A 26,118-nucleotide genomic window follows, 5' to 3' on the forward strand; every position below is an offset into this window, starting at 1 on the left:
CATGTAGGCAGCCGGGCGCCCTCGTGAGACTACGTGCTAGGCGGAAACGGCGGAAACAGCGGAAGGGGCGGCTGAGATATCGCGATATTTGGGGCTGCCCGAGACGCGCCAGGCGTGGGTGAGGAGTCTAGGGGACTTTGGAGGCTGTGTCCTCTTGGCCCGGCGGTAGGGAGGCCCTGGGAGCTTCGCCGACTGTCGGTCCCCGACTATTTATGCGTGACCTCACTTTGGCCCGCGCGCGTGTGTATGTGTGTGAAGGTTGTGGGTCCGCGGGGGTGTGTGACCTCAGTTTCCTATCAGTGCCCGTGAAGCTCAGCTCGCCACTGTGGGTTGGCGGCTGTGTCTGTGTGGGGACTGTTGCGCCTTTGGGACTGTACTCACCTGTGTGCCGGCGCATTTGGGACCGCTTCCTCGCTCGAGTCTGGAGTGGGGGATTTGTATCTGTGTGTTCCCACCCCTGCTTTGTGCTGCCCTGCGATTGTTCAGTGCCTTTTTAAACTAGTTTAAAAGGTGGCCCCATCAGTTCCCCTTATTTTAAAAACGGTAAAATAGAAAAAAGAAAGCCTTGGTATGTTGGAATTGTATCCTCTAGATCCGCCTAAAAGTGCTGATGGTTTTTAAAAATTAGAATGAGGCTAAATTTTACCAGAGAAAAACTTTCTCTTGTCCTTTAGAGGCCTGTACCAGGCGATAAACAGGAGAGATTGCTATAGTCGGAGAATTGGTGAATGTTTTGGGAGTCGGGTGTTTTCCCCACGTTTCTCGCAGTGGCTGTAACTACCTTGAAGTAGGCAGTGTGTGTGCATGTGTGTGTGTGAATATGATATTTAGTTAACATTTTATATGGTATATATTAGTATATAATATATAATATACAATATATAATACAAATATGTATAAAATATGTATAATATATGTATATATCCCCAACATGTGGGCTTGAGGAGGAGTGCCTAAGCTGCATTGCAGAAGCTGCAGAGTCAAGCATGCCTGCCTCTAGCGAGAGAGGAGCAGTTTTAGCAGAATGCCAAGGTCTTGAGCTCTCTCCTGAGTTCCTTGCCTTACCTTGGGGACAGGGATTTAAAGTACCCCCGTGGCCTTTTAATGTCTTTGGATTTGGGGGCAGGGTGACATTTTGGGGAGCTAGAAGTTCCTCATTATTAGGAGGGCAGAATAGAGTGTGTTGACTGGTGGAAGATAGGGCCAGTGCAAAAGCCTGGGCCAGGAGTGAGGGGCTTTAACGTTAGGCTAAAGATTATAAGCTCTTATTGGATCCTGGATCCCTGTTCCCCCACCCCCCCATGTTTGGTTCTGCTTTGTCCTAGGCCCCAGGCCCTCACTGTTCCTGTGTTGGGCAGTGTTTGTACTGTCTGGCCCTTTTTTAACCCTGGTTCTGTGTGGCTTCACACATGCCCCTATTGTGACTGGCAGGTATTCCTGAAACCTTTACTTAACTTTGCCCTAATTAAGCTCATCAGAGGAGGTTTACACATCGCAAGCTTGCCACAAGCAAGCTCTGGCTCTGCCTTTTTTTTTTTTTTTTGAGAGAGCGCACACGCATGAGCAGGCAGGGGAGGGACAGAGGGAGAGAGAATCTTAAGCAGTTTATGCTCACGTGTAGCATGATGTGGGACTCGACGTGGGGCTCGATCTCGCGACCCTGAGATCATGACCTGAGCCAAAACCAAGAGTCCCACACTTAACCTACTGAGCCACCCAGGAACCACTGTCTGGTCCTGCCTTTATAAGGAGTAGAGAACCTGCCATTTTTCTGGCTGTGACTTACCTGAATGACTGGTGTCCTGGGAGCTTAAGGCTCAGTAATCATAGCCTTCAGCCCTTATAACCTCTCTGCATGCTGACTCTTCCTGCTGCTAAAGAGTTCTCCAGCAAAGCCCAGAAAAATCAGGCACTATCTACAGCACCTTGGCTGTGCAAGTAGGCGGTTCTAACAGGAACGGCCTAGAGTAACAGACTTAACTGGTTTGGGATTTGATCTTTTTTGAACGTAAACATAAAGAACTGCCAGCTATCACACTTCACAAGACTGTTAGGTTGAACCAATTTGACCTTGCTTTCAAATGTTTGTTAGATTACCCACTTTCTGTTACTCAAGTACCTATGTCCCCCACCCCCAACACCCAACCCACACTCACTTTTCTCTAAAGGTAGGTAGGCTTTGGTCCTTAGCAAGTCTTGCTCATCAGGCTAAGTTGTAAATCTTGGGCTATATCACCTACTGTGGGGAAGTAATTGAAATCCCCAACATAGCTTCATGCCCTAGGTTTTTATTTATTTATTTATTTATTTATTTATTTATTTATTTATTTATTTAATCGAGCTTTATTTATTTATTTATTTATTTATTTATTTATTTATTTATTTAATCGAGCGCCCGAACAGGGGTAGGAGCAGAGGGAGAGGATGAGAGAATCCTCAAGCAGACTCCCTGCTGAGTGTGGAGCCCGACTTGGGGCTTGATCCCAGGACCCTGAGATCATGCCCTGAGCTGAAATCAAGAGTTGGCCGCTTAACCAACTGAGCCACCCAGGCCGCCCCGTGCCCTCAGTTTAACTGATTGCTTTCAGTAACCAGTTCCTTAGGAATGATATCAGCTTGATGTAGAGGAGATTTAGGGCCTGCAGAGATGAAGTTCAGCCTCTGGTTTGGCAGGAATCTCCCTGTCCTGGCACCAGTTAGCTGGGGTGGGAGAGGGTCAGGGTTTGAGCTCTGGTAGGTAGGTTTCCCTGGAGAATCAAGAATATGCCTCCCTCACCTACTGAAGGTGCTAATCAGCATGCTGATCTGGGAAGGGGCTGACTGGTAGGCCCTCTAGATCCTGCCAGTTGCCAACAGGGCTCACCAAGCCCTGGAGTAGACTCATTTGTGCTCTGGGCAAGCATGGCCCTGGCTGAGGCCCTGATGTAGAGCAGAGACTGAAACGGAGCTGGCAAACAGAACTTTGGGGGAGTCTTGCTTTAGGGAACTGGTCTGTGCTTAACTCCTGCTGATTGTTTCCTGGGTCTGGGCATCTAGGATCTTTCCGGGTAGGAGTGGGAAAATAGATCCAAATAGGATCCTCAGCTCATGTGGATGTGTGCCTGAGTCTTGAAGGCAAATACTGGGCAGAGAGGCCCTCGGAAACCAAGGAGCCTCTGGAGTGAAGAGGAAGCCCTTATGGGTGTGCAGCCACGGACGTAGCCACTGGGTGATTCACAGATAACTTCCTCCTTGGGGTTTGCCTTGGTTTCCCCTCCCACTGCTGATTCTGCCCATTTTGAGTGCATCTTCCAGGACTCTTGTACAGAGAGCTCTTAACTGATGTCTTTCATACATTGACTCAGAGGTTTCTACTGGAAGGAGCTTCAGAGATCACCTGGTCCTACCTCTGTATTTTTCAGATGAAGAGACAGGTCCAGGGAGGGAAGTACCCTGGGCCAAGGTCACACACCAGCTCAGGAACACAACCATGGACAGGGCCCAGGGCTCCTGATGTACCAGCCAGGCTTCTGTGCCAGTGTCTTGTGCCCCACACCTCACCCTGCTTCAGAAGGTACAGTTTATTATTCCTCCAGCAGAGGTTCAGGACCCACCAGGTGCCTGGCTCTTGGTGATCGGACCTGGTCACACATTCAGGGAGCTTGCTGGTGGCAGTGGTGGTGGTGGGGAGGTGGAGAGGGAGAGGCAAGGAAACAGGAACAGTGGAATCACTTATTACCAGACAGTTGCATCCCAGAGAAGGGCCCATCTCAGATGATTTTAGGTGTGACTCTTCACAACTCATATACAGATACCCCAAAGACAGTGGCATGTCTTGCACAATTCTTTGCCCAGTGCTAGATGTCATTAGTCCTCAGTGATTGTTGCTGATGGAGTAGGTACGTTTTGCTGACCCAGCTTGCAGAGTGTAGGTTTTGGTGTGTCCGTCAGCTATATTATCTCGGGCACTCACTCCTAGCAACATCTGAGGGCCAGAGGAAGAAACCAAGCATCTGGTCCCATGGGGGTGTCCAACATCCCCTTTAATGCTTGTTCCTTCCTGGCTTGGATTTGCATAGTGGTGTCCAGTTTGATCTAAAGGGACGGTGACAGAGAGGCAAATGTTTCCACTCCCTGGATCACCCAAGTCCTGTTGCCTAGGGTTTACCACCTCTCAGGTGTCCCTGAACCCGTGCCATCCTGCTACTCCTTTCAGTCAGTCCAGCCTCCTCCCATCTCCACCTCCAGGGCCCCATCCATACTTGGCACAAGGACTATCTTTCTAAAATGAAAACTCACCTTGGCCTTCACCGCTCTTGACAGTGCCTTTGACCCGATTGCAACCTTACCTCCTGCCACCCCCTACCTCCCATCACCCTTTAGCCTCACTCCTAAGCTGCTCCTTGTTCCCCAAACCTGCCACCCTCAGGCCTCTTCACCTTGGTGGGATTATTCCTTCTTGCATGGTTATTTCCTTCTTTCTCTGGGAAGCGTACTGGTCCTTCAGGACTCAAATTGAATGTCCTTGTTTGGGTCTCTGACTTCCTCAGACAGTTACTCCTGGGCAGCCAAGGCCCCCGGTATGGACCTTCCTCACAGCACTGGGCCATATTACATGGTACCTGACCTCATCAAATCGTGTGCCCCCAGCCGCTGGGACTGCTCACCCCTCAGTAACCCGAGTATCTGGCCCAGGGTACTCAAGACAGTTTGGTCGAACGTATGAATGAAGTGGGTGCCCCTTACTCTGCTTTTTGATTTTAAGTCCTGACAGAGCTGTGTGGAGGCCGTCCTGGCAGGCTCCCGGGATTCGAAGCCATTAGACCCCACATGGAATCCAGTGCCTCAAGTCCAGCTGCTGCACCCTTGGTGAAGAGACAGTTCCATGTTCTCGTGGGTGTCACTGGGAGTGTTGCAGCCCTGAAGTTGCCTCTTCTGGTGTCTAGGCTTTTGGACATTCCTGGTGTGAGTATGCTTTTTAGACAGCGTAGCAGTCTGATGGTGGAGAGCTGCCATTCCTGGGGCTGGCCCATTTTTATGCAGTGCATGGGGTTTTTTGTTAATGGTGGTGTTTGTGGAAGCCCTCTGTGTGCATTAGTGTGTAGGGGAGGCAGGAGACAGTCCAGTATAACCGGAAACTAGATGAGAGGGTGTGGACAGTGTGAGGGGAGACTGGGAAAAGAACGCTTGGCTGAATAGAGGGTTTGGGTTCCCATATGCTGATCCTGGTTCCCCAAGGTGCTGGTGTGGGAGGAGGGCTGGCTGGAGAAATGCAGCACAGTTGCGGTCTCCCCTTGCTGCCTTCGGTACCCCACCCCCGTTTCATCTTGAACACTGCGGCTCTCTTCTCCCTCCTTGTTAGACACCGTGGCTGTCCTGTCGGTCCAGATGCACTGGGATGTCAGGGGTACCCCATTGCCTGCGGCTCTGGTTTCAAACTGCTCCTTCAGGTGTTCAGAGATGCCCAGGGTCCTCCACAGTGTATACATCAAAATGTACCTCCATTTTGATCAATTTTATATATTTGTATATATTTTTATATAGTAGGGTCCTGGAGCAAATTCTTCTTCGGGAAAAGTTCAAGGCTTTAAACAATGTGAAATCCAGCAGGTATTGACCTCATTTCCTTGTCTGGTCTCTAAGGTCTGTTGAACTCTCACTGCCTACACTCCAATGGCCTTTGCTTTGGCCTGGTCCCTGCCAGGCTGTGCTGCCCTCCTATTCCTCTGCCTCTCTAAATTCTGCCCAAACACTTTATAAGAAAGCCTTCCTGGCCTGCTTCAGCCCATGTGGCATTGTTCCCTTCCTTTTAAAACTCAATTTGATGAGGGGCACCTGGCTGGCTCAGTTGGAAGAGCATGCGACTCTTGATCTCCAGGTTGTGAGTTCGAGCCCCACATTGGGCATAGAATTTACTTAAATAAAATACCTAAAAAAAAGAAAACAAAACTCATTTGTTGTATTATTATTTTTAAAGATTTTATTTACTTATTCCAGAGAGAGAGAGAGCACAGAGGGAGAAGCAGGCTCCCCACTGAGCAGAGAGCCTGATGTAGGACTCGATCCCAGGACCCTGAGATCATGACCTGAGCCAAAAGCAGACGCTTGACTGAGCCACCTAGGTGCCCTCATTTGATGTATTAAAGAAAAACCTGAGATGGGCAGTAAAGTGGTAAAAACAGGTTTTATTAAGAAAAACTACCACAATAAGGGAAAAGAGACCTCAGCAGAGAACTGGGCTTGATTCCAAATACAACAGGGAAAAGTGGGGGTTTGTAGGCAAGGAGCAGGTGGAGGGCGGTGGATGGAAAATTACTAAGAGGAAATACCAGGACTAAGGGGGGTTCTGGCTAAACTGTCCTGACAGGATTCTTAGTGCAGGCCGGCCAAGGTGATCAATCATCACGTGAGGGTTGTTGAGGGATGAGGAGCCTGATGAGATATCCAGGCTGATCAGATATCGAGAGTGGGGGATTCTGGCTAAACCCACTTAACAGGAGCTTAAGGACCAGGCCCCAGGATAGGCTTAGTCAAAAAAGTGGCGCAGAGGAGCCTGAGTAGAGTTTGGTTTGGGAGAGAATCTTGACCAAGCTGTGGGGAATCTTAGGCTGTCTTTGACATTGCTCATGTTGTTGCACGTTCCTTTTGTTGGGTTCGCCGCTGGGGCCCAGGCTGTGCTTTTTCCCTGTATCTATGCGTACCTTTCGCAGTGGCACAGGTGCATGTACCCAGTGTGTCCAGCAGGGGGCGGTGCTCACTTGCAGATGATCATGTCAGGACTGAAGGCAGGGGTGAGAAATCTTTTTTTTTCCCCTTACTTTCCACAAACTTTCTACCCAGAAAGTCACCCCCTCACCCGACCCCTCGTGCTGGGACAAGCGGTGAAGCAGGCAGCCAGAGATGCCAGTCAGGCTAGAAGGGGGAAGGGAGGTGAGTCTCGTGGCTGCTGGGCACTGGTGCTGCTGGGCAGTACTACCTGTGGCCTGCCCCACCTGTGGCCTGCCCCCTCTCCCCCGTAGGCCCAGAACCCTTGGGAGGAGCTGGCTCACTAGACCCATGAGGGCGGGAGGCCGGGAGGCCTGGAGGCCTGGAAGGGGTTTTTGCAGCAGTGACAGCCTCTGTCCCCTCGGGAGGCAGGGAGCCATGCAGTTCCCTTTTCCCATAGCAGAGCAAGTGGATTTCCGGACTGGGGGGGGGGGGGGGGGGGCAGGGCGTCCTATCCCAGGAAACAGATGGGCAGCCTCAGAGCTGGGGGAAATGGCAACTCCCCCGCTTCCTGCCGTCCCGTGCAGCCAGCATTTACAGGGGTGTGAGGAAAGGGTTGCGTGAAGTAGGGAGGCTCTCCAACCCACCCCAGGCCCTGGCCCTCTGACGGGGACAGGCCTTGTCTGGAATAGGAACTTGGTTCTCTCTTGCTGGCTGGAGCCCATCTGAAAGTTAGGCAGCCAGAAGGGCACTGACCTAGGACGGAGGACTTGGAGCCTGCCTTTCTCATTTAAAATAAAGGGGATTACAACCACCCATTCCCTCAGGCTCTTGTCAAGGCTTGGGGAGGGGACACCAATGAAAGTTTGTCGTCCTGTGCCAGGAGCTATGCTTAGCTAACAGTGTTTGTTTCCTGTCCTTCACCCTCTCCTTTCCCCTTGTCATGTCCTTTGGGCCAGCCACGTGGTGGGGTTGTTGGGGTTGGCGAGACAGCCCGTGTGGGAAGAGCTGTGGGATCCACAGTCCAGCTGCTCTCGTGGAGGGGCCCGCTGCCCTCTCACTTCTTGGCCAGCTCATCCTGTAGGTAGAACAGCTCTCCGAGGAGCCTGGGTTTCCTTGGTGGAGTCCTTGTGAGACAACCAGAGGGGGACCCTTGCTTGGCCCGATGCCGTGGCCTCCCCACACTCCCTGATGGTACTGATCTCCCCATTGCCCTCTTTCTGGGTCACCCCCAGGAGCAGTCTGTCCCTTGGAATGGTCCTTCTCAGCTGCTTGCCTACATCATGGATTCACACGCTCAGGGCTTTCCTGAGCTCCTGAGGCATTTCTAGATTTTGGCCAGCAGACAAGCAGCTGAAGTGTGGGCTGCGGGGAGCTGGGTGATTCTACAGATCTGGCTCATAACTGCAGGTGTACCTCATTTTATTGTGCTTTGCAGATACTGAGTTTTCTTACAAATTGAAGATTTGTGCCAACCCTGCATTGAGCAAGTCTATCGGTGCCATTTTTCCAACAGCCTTTGCTCACTTTGTGTCACCTTTTGGTAATTCTCATAATATTTCAAACTTTTTGATTATTGTATTTGTTATGGTGATCTGTGATCAGCGATTACAACTTGCTGAAGGTTCAGATGATGATTAGCCTTTTTTTAGCAATAAACTATTTATTAAATATTTATTTTTATTTATTTTAGAGAGTGGGGGAGGGACAGAGGAAGAGAGAGTCTCAAGACCACGGGGCTGGATCTCACAACCCTGAGATCATGACCAAGAGTTGGGTGCTCAGCTGACTGCACCACCCAGGCGCCCCACAATAAACCACTTTTAATTGAGGTATTGTTAGAAGTGGGGGAGGGAGAGTAAGGTATCCTCCAGCCTGAGAAGGCACTTTGAGACTGAAAAATGAGCCACTCCATTCCATTAGAGACACTTATTCAGGGGAACTTGCCGATGGGTGGGAGGGCAGGCAGGTTGGGTGGATGACGGTCCAGGCGCTGCGCAGCTATGCTCTGCCAAGTCCACACCTCAGTCTACAGTTTTTAGAGACTGAAGGGCATTGTGATGAGGTCAACGAGTCGTTCTCTAACGTGGTGCCGTCTGTGTACCACTTCAGGGAAGGTCAGAACAACCCTTCCCACATTCTGGTCAGGGCAGACGTTAACCACCACAAGGCCTGAAACACACAGTCTGGAGGGAGGTCATTGCTCAGGCACGAACAAGATGGAGAGTCCAGTATGGGGTCGGTGTTGTCTGCACTCCTCCAGGCATGCGTCTTGCTTTTTTTTAGACATAATGCTATTACACACATAAGAGACTACAGTGTGGTGTAAATGTGACTTTTATATGTGCTGGGAAACCAAAAAACTTGCTTGGCTAGTTTTATTGAGATATTTGCTTTATTGCAGTGTTCTGGAACCAGACTCGCAATGTCCCAAGGTGGGCCTCTATTCCTGACTCACAAGTGTTGTCCAGGCACCCCAGGAGAGCCACTGGCTAGAGCCTGGCCAGGGAGACTGTGGAGGGGGGCAGGAGAGGGGTGGATTTGGCCTCACCTCACACACCAGCAGTCAGGCAGAGTGCCACTGCCAAGAATCCTGGGATGCTTTCTGTGGTGGTGGGGAGTTGGATAGTGGGGGCTGGCTGTACCTCAAGAGAGGCAGCCAAACCTAGACGATTTCTCATGCTGGGATTCTGGGCAGTTCAGGTCTTCTTTATGGCCTCGGTGTTCTTAGCCCTGCAATGAAGAGGGGGGGAGGCAGGTACTAAAATGAGGTCTTCAGGGCCTCTTCTGGCACTAGTCGAAGATTCTAGAGGTGAGGGCATAAGGGGATAGGACCCAAGGGCGGCCCGAGAGGAGGTCCTGGGATGCGCGAGCTTCGGGGTGTTTGCAGTTCCACAATTATCATGTAACTGGGTGGAAGTTCTGTCTGAGCACCCCCTCACTTGGATGGAGGAGACAGACGGCTCTCTAGCTTTTGCCCCGGCAGGCGTCAGCAGGGCTGCAGCCAGCGGGGCATTTCGAAAGGTGGAGGTCTCCCATTTGGGGAGCTGGCAGGACAAGTTTAAGTTTCTTTCTTTTCTTTTCTTTTCTTTCAGATTTTATGTATTTATTTGACAGAGACAGCCAAAGAGGGAACACAAGCAGGGGAAGTGGGAGAGGGAGAAGAGCAGGGAGCCTGATGCGGGGCTCGATCCCAGGACCCTGGGATCATGACCCGAGGCAAAGGCAGACGCCTAACGACTGAGCCACCCAGGCGCCCCATTTTCTGTCTTTTTTAAAAGATTTATTTGAGAGAGAGAGTGAGCAAGAGAGGAGCGAGCACAAGCCGGGGGAGGGAGGACCAGAGGGAGAGGGAGAAACAGACGCCCCGCTGAGCAGGGAGCCTGATGGCCTTGATCCCAGGATCCTGGGATCATGACCTGAGCCGAAGGCAGATGCTTAACAGACTGAGCCACCCAGGCGCCCCAAAGGTTAAATTTCTAGAATGCCTGTCAGGACATTGACCACTGTCGAGGGTGGGGGAAAGATGGTCCCACTCTCATGCACTATGAAGTAAATTCTGCTTCTCTGGAGGACCATTTGGCAATGTCTGGAGAGACAGAGTGTTCATAGCCCTTATTCACCCATAGGATTGAATCCTGTAGGGTATAGAGATTCACTGTATGTACAAGGATGTTCATTAAAGCATTGTTTATCATTTCAAAACAAAACCAAAACTGGAAACAAAACGTCCGAGGATAAAGAGCGCTCTGGTGCAGTTTGGGTCCAGCCTCGAGATGAATTAAGGCAGCGGTTCAGAAGAATGGCTGGATCTCCATGTTGATGCGGGACAGTCCTCAAGATGTAGATGAAATGAGCCTGGTACAGGAGTTGGTGAATTAGGGCCCACAGGCCAAATCTGGTCTTGTTAACCTCTTTTTGTATGGTCTGTGAGCTAAAAATGGTTATTACGTTTTTAAGTGGTTGAAAAATTAAAAACAATATTTTGAGACACATAAAATTACGTGAAAATTCAAACTTCTGTGTCCGTAACATTTTATTGGAACACAGCCACACCGTCATCTAAGTATTGCCTATGACTACAGCCTCGCTACTACAGAGTTGAGTAGTTGTGACAAAACTGAAAATAGTATCAGGCCCTTTAGAGAAAAAGTTTGCTGACCACTGGAATATTGTATGGTTCCTTTTATATGTTCACATATCTGAGTTACCACCTGCAAATTTTCCTCTGGAGGTAGTCACCTTTGTGCAGAAATGCGGGCAGGAAGGGAGGCTTGCATTTTGTATCATTCTGTTCAAACTTCATTTTTTAACCTCTGTGTATATTTATTTTTAAAGTCAGTGGGACTCTTGGTGGGAAAATTATGGAACATTCTTTGCAACTTTATGCTTTTTTTTAATGCTCGCTGAGAAAAGGAAGTGGGAGAAACGAGGCCTGGTTTGAGGTTTTCCTTTCTTTCGGCGGGGGGGGGCGGGTTACCTGCCTGCCCTGTGGTCCTGTTGTGGAAACTGGTCTGTCCAGCTGTACTGCTCTCAGGCATTTATTTAGGTTTCTGCTGGTTTGGCCGGCCCCTTCTGCCCTGGTCAGTTCCTCCAGGGAGTGAGCACTGCGGTCTGCCTTTCGAGTTCCTTTCTTGAGAATTTTCTCTAGCTGGGGAAGGGCACAGAGGGACTGGCAGCTTGGTCCTGCTTGAATGGCAGGAAGGGCTGTTGAGACCAGAACACCAGCTCCCCCAGGAGGCCCAACTGGGAGGCTGATGGAGAATGGCTTTCCCCAGAGAGCCTGGTGGGAAAGGGCAAGAGGGCTGGGATGGCATAGTGAGCTGGATGGGCCCCTGAAGGCCATGTGGTTTAAATGGCTCATGGCTCAGAGGAGGAAACCAGGACCAGAGAGGAAGAGGGATTTGCCCAAGACCTGCCCCCCCCCCATCCCCTAGCCAGTGAGCTGGCAGAACTGGTGCTTGGGGCCAGGTTTCTTGACTCCTTTCAGCAAGTGAACTTGAGGAGCTCAGATCTTGAGCATAGGCATTCTGTGCTCAAGCTAACCATGGCTGTGAGGATGAGAATTCCCAGGACATTGTGGACTCTTACCTGGCCTGCCTTGCTTCATGGTCAAGGTCATATATACCCGCACCTACTTGTTAGACTGAGTCTTTGCTGAGGGCAGAGCCCGTATCTTACCAGCTGCGGCCACCATGTATATGTAGGCTCAATAAATGTTTGACAAGTCAAGATATCGGGCACCTGGGTGGCTCAGTCGGTTAAGCGTCTGCCGTTGGCTAAGGTCATGGTCTCAGGGTCCTGGGATCGAGTCCCATGTGGGGCTCCCTGCTCAGCGGGGGTCTGCTCTCCCCTTCCCTTTGTCCACCCCGCCCCCACTTGTGCTCTCTCTCAAATAAATAAAATCTTTTCAAAAAAAGTCAAGACATCATTATGAGCTGGAACATTATGAGTTGGGACAGCCACCCAGCCAACCGGAACACCCTCAGGGATTTGGTAATGAGGCCACCTCCTCCACAGCTCCCCACCCTATGTGCTGACTGCCCTGGGCACCAAGAGTACTTTTTCCTAGAGTATGCCCACCACCCCCACGCTCAGATTCGTGTCAGCTTCTTGGCTGGTTCCCAGGCTCTGGGCACAACCAGTGTCAACACTGGTCAGCTTAGTGTCAGGGGCCTCTGCTGGGTGTGCCAGCCCAGAGGCCCGAGCCACCAAAGCGCAGGGTTCCTTGCCCTGTGGCAGCGTAAGGCATGGCGGATGCTTCCTCTTTAGAATCCTCAGCAGCCTCCTGTGAAGCTATCATCGCCTGCCCTACTAGGAACACCTGCTCTTTTCGGGCTACTTGGCTGGGGGTTCCGGCTGGATTTCTCCTTTACTTGTATATGCCAGAGCTGTGCTATCTAGTACAGTGGCCACTAGCCACATTTAAATTTAAATTATTAAAATTAAATTAAACCAAAACTTCAGTTCCTCAGTCACACTAGCCACACCTCAAGGGTTCAGTAGCCCGCATGTGGCAAGGGGCTGCTGTGCTGAACGGCACAGGTGTGACATGTTTCTGTCACTGGAGCGCTCTGTTGGATGGTCCTGTAGAGAACTGGTTCTCACCTCGGGCAGCTTTGCCTCCCAGGGGACACTGGACTATGTTCGGGGACCTTTTTGGTTGTCAAACTTGGGCAGGGGGTGCTACTGGCTCCTGATGATAGTAAATAGTGGCCAGACATAGGGTGGGAGGGGGAAATGCAGGCCATGGGATTTGTCTCAGCCTATGGCTGTGAAAGTGCTTCTCCCCAAGTCCCTTTGGTAGTCTGCCCCGGAGGCAGCCTGGGCCAGACTAGGCCTAAAAGAAGATGTGGAGGTATCACTCCTAAATCTGTTTCCATTTCCCCCCTCCCTGACTCTCCAGCTAATGTACCTTCAGTAGAGAAAAGGAAACTAGATTTACCAACTGGTTTCAGGAAGGAACCTCTATAAATGCCAGGCAGAATGCAGACAGCTTATAATAAGGTCTGGCCAAGCCTTGGTCACATCACACAGAGAAGTTCAGGTTTTGTTTTGTTTGAAGATTTTATTTATTTATTGACAGAGAGAGACACAGCGAGAGAGGGAACACAAGCAGGGGGAGTGGGAGAGGGAGAAGCAGGCTTCCCACGGAGCAAGGAGCCCAAAGTGGGGCTCGATCTCAGGACCCTGGGATCATGACCTGAGCCGAAGGCAGACGCTTAACAACTGAGCCACCCAGATGCCCTGAGAAGTTCAGGTTTTAAATATTAGATATAAAAACCCCTGGCAGGGGCCTCACCAGGGGACCAAGCTCTGGCTGCCTTTCAGGAACTCTCCAGTGTGTGGGAGATTGTTTTAATCCTAGCTCTGCTTCTACCAGGACCCATGAGGGGTATAAGAAAGCCAGCGCGGGTTCCTGTCCTTAAGAGTTTTCTGCCCTGCCAGGGCTCCTCGACATTTGCTAGGGGAAAGGTCAGGGTGAATGAGTGAGTAGTCTTGAGTTATTTAGTATCTCAGAAGGTATAGCACAACATGTCCTTTTTTTTTTTTAAGGATTTTATTTATTTATTTGAGAGAGAGCACTTGAGAGAGAGCACAAGAGGGAAGCGGGTCAGAGGGAGAAGCAGACCCCCTGCCGAGCAGGGAGCCCGACGCGGGACTTGATCCCGGGACTCCAGGATCACGACCTGAGCCGAAGGCAGTTGCTCAACCGACTGAGCCACCTGGGCACCCTTCTTTTTTTTTTTTTTTTTTTTTTTTAAGTGTGCAGACCTAGGGCCTAGTCCTTGGCTGCCAGGACATTTGGCAGAGTGAATGAAAATGAAAGGACAAAGCCCATAGGGCTGATGAATTAGATCAAGTGACATCCCTCTAAAACCAGAAAAACAGGCTCGGGCCTGCTGGACAGCATGAGGGTCAAGGAGAGGCAGCTGCTTCAGTGGGGTCAGGGGACGGGCATCGGGAAGGATCGGCTCATCACATACTCTTAACATTACTCTTGAGGTAAAGATCCCGGCCCCAGGAAGCTCCCTAACAGTGACTGTGTAACCTGGGAGGCTAGCCGCGATGGATGGACTTCGAGACTGGGGGAGGAGCTCAGAGGGAAGAGTTCAAGCAGGGGCCCAGGGCAGGAGGCTTCACCTGGATCCCTGGTTCAAACTCCCTAGGGGCCAGGCGAGGCTCAGGCCAAGAGCTGAGAGGGAGGAGGGAGCCCCAAAACAGGGCCATTACAAAACTGGGAATGTTTCTGACTAGCCCTAGGCACAGTCCTTACTTTTGAGAACTGACAGGCAGTTTGGGAGTTAGGGAAAGTAGGGGAACTAGATCTTCAGGAAGTAGCTTTCTAGATTTCAGAATAGAGGATGAACTGGGATGTTCTTTTTTATTTTTTTCTGCCCCTACCCTGAACTAGGATATTCTTCTTTTTTTTTTAAAGATTTTATTTATCTATTTGATAGAGCACAAGCAGGGGGAGCAGGAGGGGGAGGGAGAAGCAGGCTCCCTGCTGAGCAAGGAGCCTGACTGGGAGCTCAATCCCAGGACCCTGAGGTCATGACCGAAGCCGAAGGCAGACGCTTAACCGACTGAGCCACCCAGGCGCCCCTGAACTGGGATATTCTTTTTTTTTTTTTTTAAAGATTTTATTTATTTATTTGAGAGAGAAAGAGAGAGAGAGCATGAGAGGAGGGAGGGTCAGAGGGGGAAGCAGACTCCCCGCTGAGCGGGGAGCCCGATGCGGGACTCGATCCCGGGACTCCAGGATCATGACCTGAGCCGAAGGCAGTCGCTCAACCAACTGAGCCACCCAGGCGCCCCTGAACTGGGATATTCTTAAGTGGCACATTGTTCAGGGTGGTTGGGAAGCTCTTAGAGATGAAAGACAGTGGTCCCCATGAGGAAAAGAAGGCAGTATCCAGAAACCAGTATGTCTACCTGGGAAGCTGTCTGTCGAAGGAGATTGGAAAACAGTTAAATGGAAAGGAGGACGTGTAACCAAAGATGGAGGTAAGAGCGTGGCCCAGAGGCCACCAGAGTGAGCTGAACCTTGCCCTGAAACTCAGGACGACCAACAGCGCCATTACATATATTTGGGAAAGGAACAGGGAAACAGGGCCTGGTCTTGGAGGCCAGTGGTACAATATTAGGAGGGAACAGAAAGAAACCAGAGAGACTCTTGTGTCCCATTTTGTTTCCATCTTTTGAGCTTGAAAAAGCAGGACAAATGGTGATAGAAGGGACTTGAACCCAAGTTGGGTGATTCATCCCCTGGGCAAATTTCTGTCTGGCTGGCGGCCTACAGGACGGGTGGGAAACAGCAGAGGTCCTGGGGGCTAGAGATGACTAATGTCTAGATGAGGTCTGCAGACACTTAGAAAGCTCTCAGAAAGTGGTTGTCACTGGGGCTTGATCAGGCTCATTGGGAACAAGGCCTAACAATTTCAGTTTATTTTTTTGGACCTCAAAGTACTTCTGGATTGAGGTGAGGCCTTTAATAGAGTCTTAGGACATCCCCCTGGACCACCTGACAGTGATGTCAGCATGTTTATAAACAGTGAAAGATCCCACTTTGAAAGGACTCGTTCTTGATTCCTCCCACCTCCCACCCCTACCCCGTGGACCTTAGGGAAGAGCTCTGCTCTTGACCTTGTTCTGTTCATGATTTGGTTCCTGTCTTGGGGTGGGGGTAGGGGGCTCCTGATGGTGGTGCTGGCTAAGAGCAGGACTGAGATCTGAGGAACTGTCTGTGGGCCACCTCTGGAAAGTGGAATTTACCAGGGCAATGTGACAGACTGCATTTGGGACCAGAACAGTAGTTGTGCAGGTACAGGCTGGGGTTTGCGGCTTAGCAGCAACATGGTGAGAAAAACTCTCTTGAGCTTGCTGATTGCAAACCACATATATGTCAGCAGGAGGATGTGGCTTCAGGAAGAGGTGCTGTGGGCTCAGGCTCCACAGACAGACACTCAGTGGGTGCCAGGGACGTGATGCTCCGGGTCCCCTGAGCCTGACCCAACGACAGCAGGCAGGCAGAAGAGATGCCTCCTGTCTCTGAGTTCTTCAGTTCTGGGAGATTCCATTCCATTTCTTTCATGATTTTTCTCACCTCCATTTTTCTGCTTTCTGCAACTCAGGCAGATTTTGGACCTCTTGAATTGATCTTCTGATTTTCTCATCTGTTTTTCTAACATTATCCATCTTTTTTATCTTTCTTTTTTCTGCAAGATTTTTTCTACACTTATTCTGAGTTTTTTATTTCACTGTTTATAATTTTAATGTCCAAGAGTTCTTTTTTATTCCCTGAATGTTCATAAAAAAACAAGAGCATCTTTTTTTTTTTTAAAGATTTTACTTATTTATTTGAGAGAGAGAGAATGAGAGATAGAAAGCACGAGAGGGAAGAGGGTCAGAGGGAGAAGCAGACTCTCCGCTGAGCAGGGAGCCCGATGTGGGACTTGATCCCGGGACTCCAGGATCATGACCTGAGCCGAAGGCAGTCGCTTAATCAACTGAGCCACCCAGGCGCCCGCATCTTATCTCATCTAATCTGCTAATGCTTCCTTCTAGTTCCATTTTCCAGAAATGTGTGGCCATGTCTTACCTGCTGGTTTCTGGGGTTGGTTGGTTGGTTTTTGTTTTCACTTTATTTGATTTTTTTGGTCCTCTTCTCTCCGTTCTTGGTTCATATCATTAAAAAAAAAAATCCCTTTTATTTCAGTGGGATTTTGGGGGGCAGCAGAGTTTGAATGTACCTTATTTAACTGAAAGTTTATCCTTTTACTTAACATTTATATATCCTTTTTTTAAAAATATTTATTTATTTGAGAGAGTGTGAGCGGGGGGAGGGACAGAGGCAGAGGGAGAAGCCGGCTACCCACTGAGCAGGGAGCCTGATGTGCGGCCCAATCCCAGGACCCCGAGATCACGACCTGAGCCAAAGGCAGACGCTTAACTGACTCAGCCACCCAGGCGCTCTACCTTTTTTTTTTCTTAATGTTTTTAAGTAATCTTTACACCCAACTTGGGGCTTGAACTCACAACCCCCAAGTCACAGGCTCCACCAACTGACCAGCCAGGTGCCCCAATATATCCTTTTGTTTTAAAAGTGTCTTTTCAGACACATTTTGATGTGATAGAGGGTTTTAAAAATCCAGTATGAGAGTCTGAATTTTGATCAGGGAATTTAGCTCATTATCTATTGCTCTAATTACTATTATATTAGGACTTAACTTCTGCCATCTTACTCAGTGCTTTCTACTTGTCATGTGTCCTCTCTGCTTTTCTTCCCTTTCTGATCCTTCATTGTGTGGCTTGAGTTTTCTGCTGGTTTGAAGGTGACCTGTTCTTCTGGTTAGCTCTAACTTACCGTTCCCCTGCCTTTCCTTGCCACTGCCCTGTATCTTGAGAGTCTCGGCACCGTCCTGCCTCCCTCTGCTGTCTCCCTGCTTGTGCTGGTCCCGGGTCGGCTCCAGGCCTTGGTGCCGCGGAGAGAAGGCGGCCCTGTTCCTCCGCCATCTTGTTCAGAGCTGCCGTGGAGGGAGCACCGGTGCTCAGTGGGAGTTTGGCTGAGGTCTTGTGCGAGTTTTGGGGATGGTAGATTCTAAGGGAGAGTGAGGGAGAGTGGACATGTCTGAGAGCTCTCTAGTAGAGCTAGAAATAGCAGACCTTCTGAAGTACCCGAATTTTGCTTCTCTGGGACGTCTGCTTCCGGTCCCAGCTTTGCTCTTACGTGTTGTGTGGAATGCTGTCGCTGCCACAGGATAGGCAGGAAACAGATGAGGAGGGGGGCCTCAGTGAGACGGTAGGGAGGGATGGGGCCTCTGTGAGTGGGCATGGGCACGCTCCATCCCAAGAGGCAGCCGTGACGCAGCACCACCATTATCAAGTAGGAATGTGGGCCCGAGTGCCAGAGCTTTTAGTTTTTCAAGAGAAGCCAAGAAATTGGATTTTCTATGTGAAATCTCCCGATCTGTATATATTGGCTCAAAAATGTTTATAACCTCATGCAGGCCAAGTGGCATGTCTGCAGGCTGCATCTGGCCCGCATGCCACATGGGATTCCTGTTCTAGCCAGTTGATGATTCTGTCCTCATCACCCTTGACTCTTCTGTCTCCTGGATACATGTCCCCTAGAGATGTGATTTTCTACACCCTTCCCTCCCAGCCACTTCTTTGGAGCTCGTTTACTCTGCCAGCGTGTTGGTTTAACACCTCATTTTACAAAGGATGGCAACTGGGTCTAGTGCTGCCCACACGACTAACCATTCCCCTGTTTGCATTATGAATTACTTGTGGATGAGGAGTGTGAAGGTAAACTTCATTCTTGCCCCACGAGTGTAGGGCACACAGGTTTGTTTTTTTTTTTTTTCCTGGAGTCTGTCTGCAACCAGAGCCCACAAGGGCTTGTTCCTAGAAGTACGAGAGAGGACTCTGCCTTGTTTTCTCTCTGGGCATGGATGCAGGCCACATCGTGCCAGGCCCCAGCTCCCCAGCGCCTTGGCCTGCAGAGGGCAGGGTTGCAGTATGGATTAGAGCTCTTTGGGGTGGCCCCTCTTACCCTGCATTCCTTCCTGTCTGCCTCTCGGCCCGAGTGGCAGGAGCCTGCAGCTTTATATGCACTGGGCAGTTGGTGACTCATTCCTCAACAACCCCTCAGATGGGGAAGTGAAACGGCCACATCTGGTGGGGCCTGACCTTTGGGTGACATCGGAAGTAGCTATGCAAACATGGGGCTCACTGCCGAGGAGGGAGAAGTCTTTTCCACAGCCAGGCTGTGAAGAAAGCACTTGCCTGGCCTGGCCCCGTGCGGCCTCCAGGCCGGTGGCTCTGGTAACAGTTTCCTTTCCCTCTCCCTCTCCACCTCCATTGTTTTCTCGGTGACAGCTGGAAGTAGCAGTGGTCACAACCGAGAGAGCCAAACATTTCTACAGCCCCCAGGACATTCCTGTCACTCTCTACAGCGACGCTGATGAATGGGAGGTCAGTGCATAGGGGCCCCAGGGCTGAGTTCCATCGTGTTTCTATCAACAGGACAGCAGTGTCCTCCCTGCTGCCCGTGGTCCTGGAGGCCAGAGCAGTCGGGCTAGGCTCAAGTCAGTGGTCAAGGCCCTCTGGGCAGAGGTGATGAGGAAAACATCTGTGTAGCTTCTGGCCTGCAGGAGGCCCGAAGTCTCCTCCCACCCCAGGCAGAGCTCGGCCCTGGCCCCGTGCCTCAGGTTGAGTGTCCTTGCACTTATCTGGGCTGATGAAACCACAGAGGAGCTCCGTTCCCAGCACCCTTGTCCACGTGGCTCCCAGTGTCAGGGCTGTGGAGGGCACCTCGCTTCCCACGCCGCTGGGCTCTGCGTCTGGTCTCCCGCAGCGGGGCAAGCACCGGCCGATTCACCAGACATCGAGTGTGGGCCTCACAGGGGTGCCCTGCCAGGCATTTCGAAACATTCTCAGCCTAGAACATTTCTGACTGGCCTGTCTTCTCCACCCCACCCCCTCCATTCTCGCCGCCCCAGAGCCCTTCCACGGCTTGGACAACCCAAGCATCCGCCTCAAGCAGACAGGCCAGGAGTTCCGTGCCAGATGTCAGTCCTCTTGAAAACCAAACCATAAAGGGAATAGCTTGGAGAGACAAGGGGTGTTTGTTTCCTCAGGCCTGGTTTCTCTCAGGCTGTCGGCTCCACAGCTGGTGCTCACCAGCTTAGCTGTGAGAGGGAACAGTAGTGGACTTGGACAGGGCTTGCTCAGGTGGTCTCCCTCGGTTTCTGACTTACGTATACCTCCCGCCGCAATGAGAGAGTAGCCAGCTTAACGACTGCATTTCCTTCCCTCTGCCAGATGTGGAAGTGCCGATCCGACCCAGTTCTCCACATTGACCTGCGGAGGTGGGCCGACCTCATGTTGGTGGCTCCTCTTGATGCCAACACCTTGGGGAAGGTGGCCAGTGGCATATGTGACAACTTGCTTGTGAGTGACTCTACCCTCCTCCCTCCCTGGGCCTCACTCCTGTTTGCTGAGCTGCAGACTGCCTTTGTACGGGGTTCTTGCCTTGGAATTCTTTTATGGTGGCTGATTTGCCTGGAACAGTGTCCCCTGGACCCCCTCCCCTCCACCTGGTGTCACCTATGTTCCGGCCAGTGGACAGATAGATGGATTCAGCTTGTGTGTGCTCTCTTGAGGGCGTCCACCTCTCACCTGCCCTCCTGATGCTCAGCTCTTCTCCCTTTGTCCCTCATTCATGGGCTGCCCTTGATGTGCTCTTCTGTTGGTCTCCCTGCCCAGCCCCACTGCCTGCCCCCCCTTAGCCCTGCCTTCTCCCCAGGATCTGGGTATCCACATGGGTGATCTGATAAGAGTGTTTACTTCCTCATGGATCTCCTTGTGCACACTTATCTCTCCTGTAGCATTGGCCACAAGGCAGAAATGCGGTTTTTCCTGTGTGTTAGGAAAGCTTAGAGGGGAAGGAGGAGAAAGACAATGAGAGGTGCCAGCCGATGGCTGGTAGAGGAGAGGAACAGAAGTCCAGATGCACAAAGTGGGGATTGTCCTCGCCTAAGGGACCTCCAGGGAGCTGTTGTCCTAAAAGGGCCTTGTTTATATGATCCTCCTGGGAAGAGCTAGGTGTGTCATCTCTCTCCTCCCTCCTTCTCCATTATTACCCCACGTCCCTCATTCATTGAACGTTCCCCTAACATGAACTGAGCCCCATGCTGAGAGACACACAGAATACGGAGAGCTCATAGTCTGGAAGGAGAGGGTTGTTGGTTACCCACACAGGTGAGAAGGAAGTATGCTCTGGTGTCTGGTGTGTGGTACAATCTTCAGTGACCCCAGTTGGTCCTTTGACAGTGGACAGTGCTGGGCATATAGTAAGTGTTCAATAAATACTGTATGTATGAGGTCATTAGTCACTCTCCTTTGGCAAAGAGCAAGGGAGATTTTCAGAGTTTAATAGGACGAAGAAGTAAATAATGAAGCTGGGTCAAAATGTTGGTGGTCAGATAGGAGGTAGTCTCCTTGCAGGCTTATTGATGGGTGCGTAAGGCACTCCTCGAAGAATCCACTAGTGATTGAAGCATCATTTGAATAAGAACACAGGGTGACCAGAAGAAGAGTGACACACAGATGATGTAGCCAGGAGCAGGGGTAGGGGGGGTACGGAGAAGGGTGAGCCTGGGGTGGTGTTATCAGAAGGCTTCCCAGTGAGGCTGGTGTGTGGCTGACTGGGCAGTTGGAGCAGGTGAGGCTCCAGGCCACTTTCATCCCTGTTAGGCCTGAGTGGTGTGTGACCTGTACCATCTCAGCAGATTTCGAGGCTTCCCACTGGCTGGTCAGCACCAGCTGATGTGATGAAGCACACTGACCTCTAGGAGGTATGCCCCAGGCTGGGCTGGCTCTCGGACGGCTCCTTTCTTCCCTGCAAAACTCTGCTTCCCTTTTTCCTTCAGAGCTGCCCTCACTCTGTGAAATCTTCAGGGTTCCCTCCTCCTGAATTGGCTGAACAGTGGAATATGTTCCTAGGACCAGTCCCCAGGCCATTTTGCCTCAAAAGGTTTCACTTGAAGGCACAGATATTTCAAGGAATTACAAATCTCATAGTTTATTTTATTTAGAGAGAGTGAGCAAGAGAGAGCAGGGGCGAGGGGAGGGGCAGAGGCAGAGGGAGAAGCAGACTCTCCGCTGAATGGGAGCCCAACATGGGGCTCGATCCTGGGATTCTAGGATCATGACCTGAGCTGAAGGCAGACGCTTAACCCACTGAGCCACCCAGGCGCCCCTCTCCTAAAGTTTAAATTGTCATCATCCTTGCTCTGTGGCTCTGTACTCACTTAAAAGATGTTTTGTCCTTTTATCCCTGAAAAATGTCGCCCTGCTGCCCCCTTCCTTCAGATCTCCCTTTCCAGTGTCTAGAACCTGGGGTGCTAGAAGAGCAGCGTGCTAGTGTGAACCTATGCGCCAGGCCTCTGGGCCCTTGGCCTGGGTGAGGTGCACCACCATCTGCCCTCTAGCCCACTCGGGCCCTCGCCCCCTTCTTTGTGCTAAATAGCCAAGCAGAGGGGCACCTGGCTGGCTCCGTTGGTAGAGCATGCAACTCTTGATCTCGGAGTCGTGAGTTTGAGCCCCAGGTTGGGTGTGGAGATTACTTAAAAAAAAAAAAAATAGCCAAGCACAACCAGAAAGAGGAGGTGACTTCCTTGGGGCGCCAGTCTAGCTGGAGCTGGTCTCCTGATCTATATCTAGGCCTTCTCGCTGCCCAGGCAGCTTCCCAGGGGCAGAGCTTGAGGTACTGAACAGAGCACTGACCAAACAGCTGTGACTGTGGGAACTGAGGCCTCCTCTCATCCCTCCTGCTGCCAGAAGGTTCAGAGGAGCTGTGGTTTGTCTGTGAAGGGCTGAGCTGCGAGGTGAGGTGGGAAGAGCTAGAGAGGCATGGGACATGGAGGTATTGGGTTTGTCTTCTGGTTGTTGGTGCGCTGTGCTTTGAAGATGCTTAGAAACCCCAAGCCAGCGCCCACCACACTCCAACGCCATCAGGGGGCTGCTTCTAGGTATGTTCGTGACTCTTACAGAAGCGGCAGGTGGCACGGGGCCAAGAGGAATGTGTGACTGAAACTGTCCATTCCCGCCTGGTTGCCACATTGAGAGGACTCGGTGGGAAACAGACGCTGGTGTCTGGGACTACACAAGCAGCCAGGTCCTGAGGCAGCGGGCTGTCCCACTTCCTTCCTGTCCCCAGGAGAGGGCAGGGGCACCCAGAGCTCCAGGCACCGGCTCGAGCCTGCTCACGGCATTGTTTCCGAACTCCCCCCTCTCTTCCCACACGGGCTGCACTTCAGGGACGGGATGTGCTGACCGTTGTCTCCCCAAGGGGCGCACGGCTGGGAAGGAGGTGCCAGAGCAGTCGGGGAACCTCGGGGCTTATTTCTCCCCCCTGCAGCCCCTGGCCCGGGGAGCCTGTGCCTGTATTAGTACTAGGAGCTACTGTTTCGGGAGCCTGTCCTTGATGCCACACCCTGTGTGAAGAGCTGTAAGCATTTCCGGCCTCTGTCCTCGGAACCATCCAGTGAGGGGGTCTTTTGCAAAGAGGAAGCTAAGACTCCTGACATTAAATTACTCCTCCAAGTTCTCCCGGCTTGAAGTAAGAGTAGATAGCACAGTCGGGACTTGAACCCAGGTCTATGTGATTTTGCAACCCACTGAGCGGGTGGGTCCCTTTCACAGTTCCTCTGGTGTGTGACTTGGTGGGATGGCCTGGAACTTGGGAGGTAGTGAGGCTGTGTGGGACGGTGGAAGACCCTACGGGGCGGCGTGCAGGGCTTCATGCCCTGGATCATTGTCTCCATGGGAGCTTGGGAATGCAGCTTTCCCATGTGACATGGACAGCACCTTCTTTACAGGGTTGCAGTGAGGTGCGTGGATACTGCAGGGGAGAGGGTTTTTTGTTATGTGGAACGTGTTCTCGAGCCAAGCTTTAGCCGGCCTCAAAGTAGAGCCGGGGTTGGGTGGATGGGCCCCACCCAGTGAGTGGGTCTGGGCCTTTGCTTTGGGGGTAACTGCTCCCCTGGCTGGCTTCTTTCTGTGAGGTGTGTCCCACAGTGGAGAAGCCTTGTGCTTTGGCTCAGAGAGCCTGTTCTGCACAGGAGTGGGGGTCTGTGTGGAGATGGTGGGGCCATTGTGAGTGTTGGGGGAGGACCTCCTGTGTGTCAGGCCCTGTGGGGAGGTGGAGAGACTGAGGAGACACGAGATGGGGGGACACGGACAAGTTTGCACCCAGTCATCCCAAGCCCTCTGGCTGTGACCCAGAGGACAATGGGTAGGATTTGGGAGCGCTGGGGAGGGGTGGCAGGCAGAGCGGCAGGCACCCACTTGCCCCACTGGGCCCTTCTTCACAGACCTGTGTCATCCGAGCCTGGGACTGCCGCAAGCCCCTGCTCTTCTGCCCAGCAATGAACACCGTCATGTGGGAGCATCCCATCACGGCGCAGCAGGTGGGCCAGCTCAAGGCCTTCGGCTATGTTGAGATACCTTGTGTGGCCAAGAAGTTGGTGTGTGGAGACCAAGGTGGGCATCTGGCCAGGCTCATAGGCCATCCCCACAGCCCAGAGTCACAGCAGGGCTCAGCTCCAGGGTCAGATCTGGGGTCCACATCCCAGCCTGTTGTGACCTCAGGCAAAAACTGTTCTCTGGGCTCGGTTTTCTCGTCTGGGAAATGGAAGTCTTAATTCCTCTCAGACTTGGTAGGGATTAAACGAGATAGTATATGTCAAGTGCCTGGTGTCCCTGGCAGGCAGCCCGAGTACACAATGGTTACTGTGACTGTTCCTGGGGCCTGACCTGGGGATGCCTCGGAAGGGATTTGATGGGTCTGGCTCCTGCAGACATGGTCCTGGCCTTCCAGGCATTGGGCTTTCGGTGGAGCACTCGGGAGCACTGAGCAGGGTGGGTGGGGGCTGGGCCCCTGCCTCAGTCTGCAGGCTACAGCAGAACCTTGCTCCCTAGGTCTAGGGGCCATGGCCGAGGTGGGCACCATTGTGGACAAAGTGGAAGAAATCCTCTTCCGGCATGGTGGCTCTCAGCAGAGTTGAACCCAGGATTTCTGTCACGTGTGTCTCTCTGCACTCAGCGTGTTTTCAGGCCAAGTCTATGAAGAAGGTGGATGTTGGCAAAATACGGTGAAGACTTCTGCGTTTACTGGGGAGGAGTCTGGCCTGGGCCGGGGGCCTGACTTGCCTCAGGTTCAATTAGACCAAAGGCCCAGGTCCCGACTTCTTTCCAGCTAAGAGATGCCTGCTTTCCAGAACCCTCCTCCCCTTTCCTGGGATTAGCACAGCAGGCTGCTGTATGTCCCTGTGCTCTGGGAGGGGGACTGAGGGATGACGGAGAAACCTTGGTTCTCCCTGGTGCCTGGGAGCTGCTTCAGCTCCTTGGTGGGCTGCCCAGGCACCATGCAGAGTCAGAGAAGCCTGTGATTAGCAAGACGCTGAGATTCTCCGTAGACCATAGGGTGAGATCGGGGGTAATGGGGAATAAAGAAGAGTGACCTGTAGGAGTCCGTGTCCTTCCTTTACCTCTGTCTGTGGTCTCGGAGATCAGGGGCATTGCTTGGTGTGGTTGGCCAAGGGTCGGGGCTGACAACTGACCTGCGTGTCTTCCTGCCAGTCTCATGTGGTGGTTAAGACAGACCCTAGTTCAAATCTCAGCTCTGCCATGTGCTAGCAAGGCTAGCATTCCTGGACCATGGCTCAGGGCTCTCAGCCTTTCTGACTCTCGTTTTCCTCATCTCGATGATCCTGCCCTCACGGAGTTGTTGAGAGAATTAAATGAGGTTATGTGTGCAAGGTACCTGCCTCCCTGCCTCTTACATAGTAATAAATGTCAACTAAAGGGAAGTTAAAGCTAGATATGTATTCATACCAGTGAGCTTTGCTAACATTTACTGAAATAGACCTTCTCATTGTGGGAAAAGTAAAATCCCCAGCCCTAAGCTGACGTGGCCTCTATGCAAATGACAGGCACACAGCCAGCCAGCCAGCAGGGTCGGAACCTAGGTCCCTTGCTTCCCAATGTCCTCATCAGCTTTGCTGCACCTGAGACCGGGACCTGGGTGTCTGTGCCTCCCCTCCGACCCCACTCAACGGCACACAGGAATTCAGGAAGTGGACTCCAGAGAGAGACGTGTTCTGCCCTAGAAAACCCCACCACCCTGCCTTTGACCTAATTGCTGTTTGGTGGCTGCAGTGGGGAGGGGCTGGTGTGCCTATTTGGAGCTGAGGTTGGGGCTGGCTTCCTGCCTTCCAGGCCAGGGGTGTGTGGGCACTCCCCGCATGCCCTTGGACCGCTGAGGGTAGAGGTTACCTTTGAGGGGCACCAGTAAGCCTGCTGGCTGGGACCACAGCTTCCAGGCCTCCAAGAGCCTTTATTTCTATAGCACTTAATCTAGCA

The 26,118-nt window shown here is 51.8% G+C and overlaps 1 protein-coding gene across 11 annotated transcripts; it reads left to right on the forward strand.

Annotated features, from left to right (window-relative positions):
- Window positions 1–40: 40 nt before the first annotated feature.
- On the forward strand, window positions 41–25,506 carry PPCDC (phosphopantothenoylcysteine decarboxylase). Of its 11 annotated transcripts, XM_035728262.1 has the most exons (8): window positions 123–244; window positions 3,037–3,208; window positions 3,402–3,553; window positions 4,745–4,944; window positions 19,069–19,164; window positions 20,014–20,142; window positions 24,069–24,237; window positions 24,676–25,504. In XM_035728262.1, exons 3-8 carry the CDS (start codon window positions 3,493–3,495, stop codon window positions 24,759–24,761), a joined length of 741 nt encoding a protein of 246 aa, XP_035584155.1. In that variant the 5' UTR covers window positions 123–244; window positions 3,037–3,208; window positions 3,402–3,492; the 3' UTR covers window positions 24,762–25,504. The 11 variants fall into 11 exon arrangements, with proteins under 11 accessions (XP_027428254.2, XP_035584157.1, XP_027428263.1 ...); XM_027572453.2 differs by lacking the exons at window positions 123–244; window positions 3,037–3,208 and adding an exon at window positions 41–118; XM_027572455.2 differs by lacking the exon at window positions 3,037–3,208 and having other exon boundaries at window positions 99–165.
- Window positions 25,507–26,118: the final 612 nt, after the last annotated feature.

This window comes from Zalophus californianus, chromosome 6 (genome assembly GCF_009762305.2).
Source record: "Zalophus californianus isolate mZalCal1 chromosome 6, mZalCal1.pri.v2, whole genome shotgun sequence".
NCBI lineage: Eukaryota > Metazoa > Chordata > Mammalia > Carnivora > Otariidae > Zalophus > Zalophus californianus.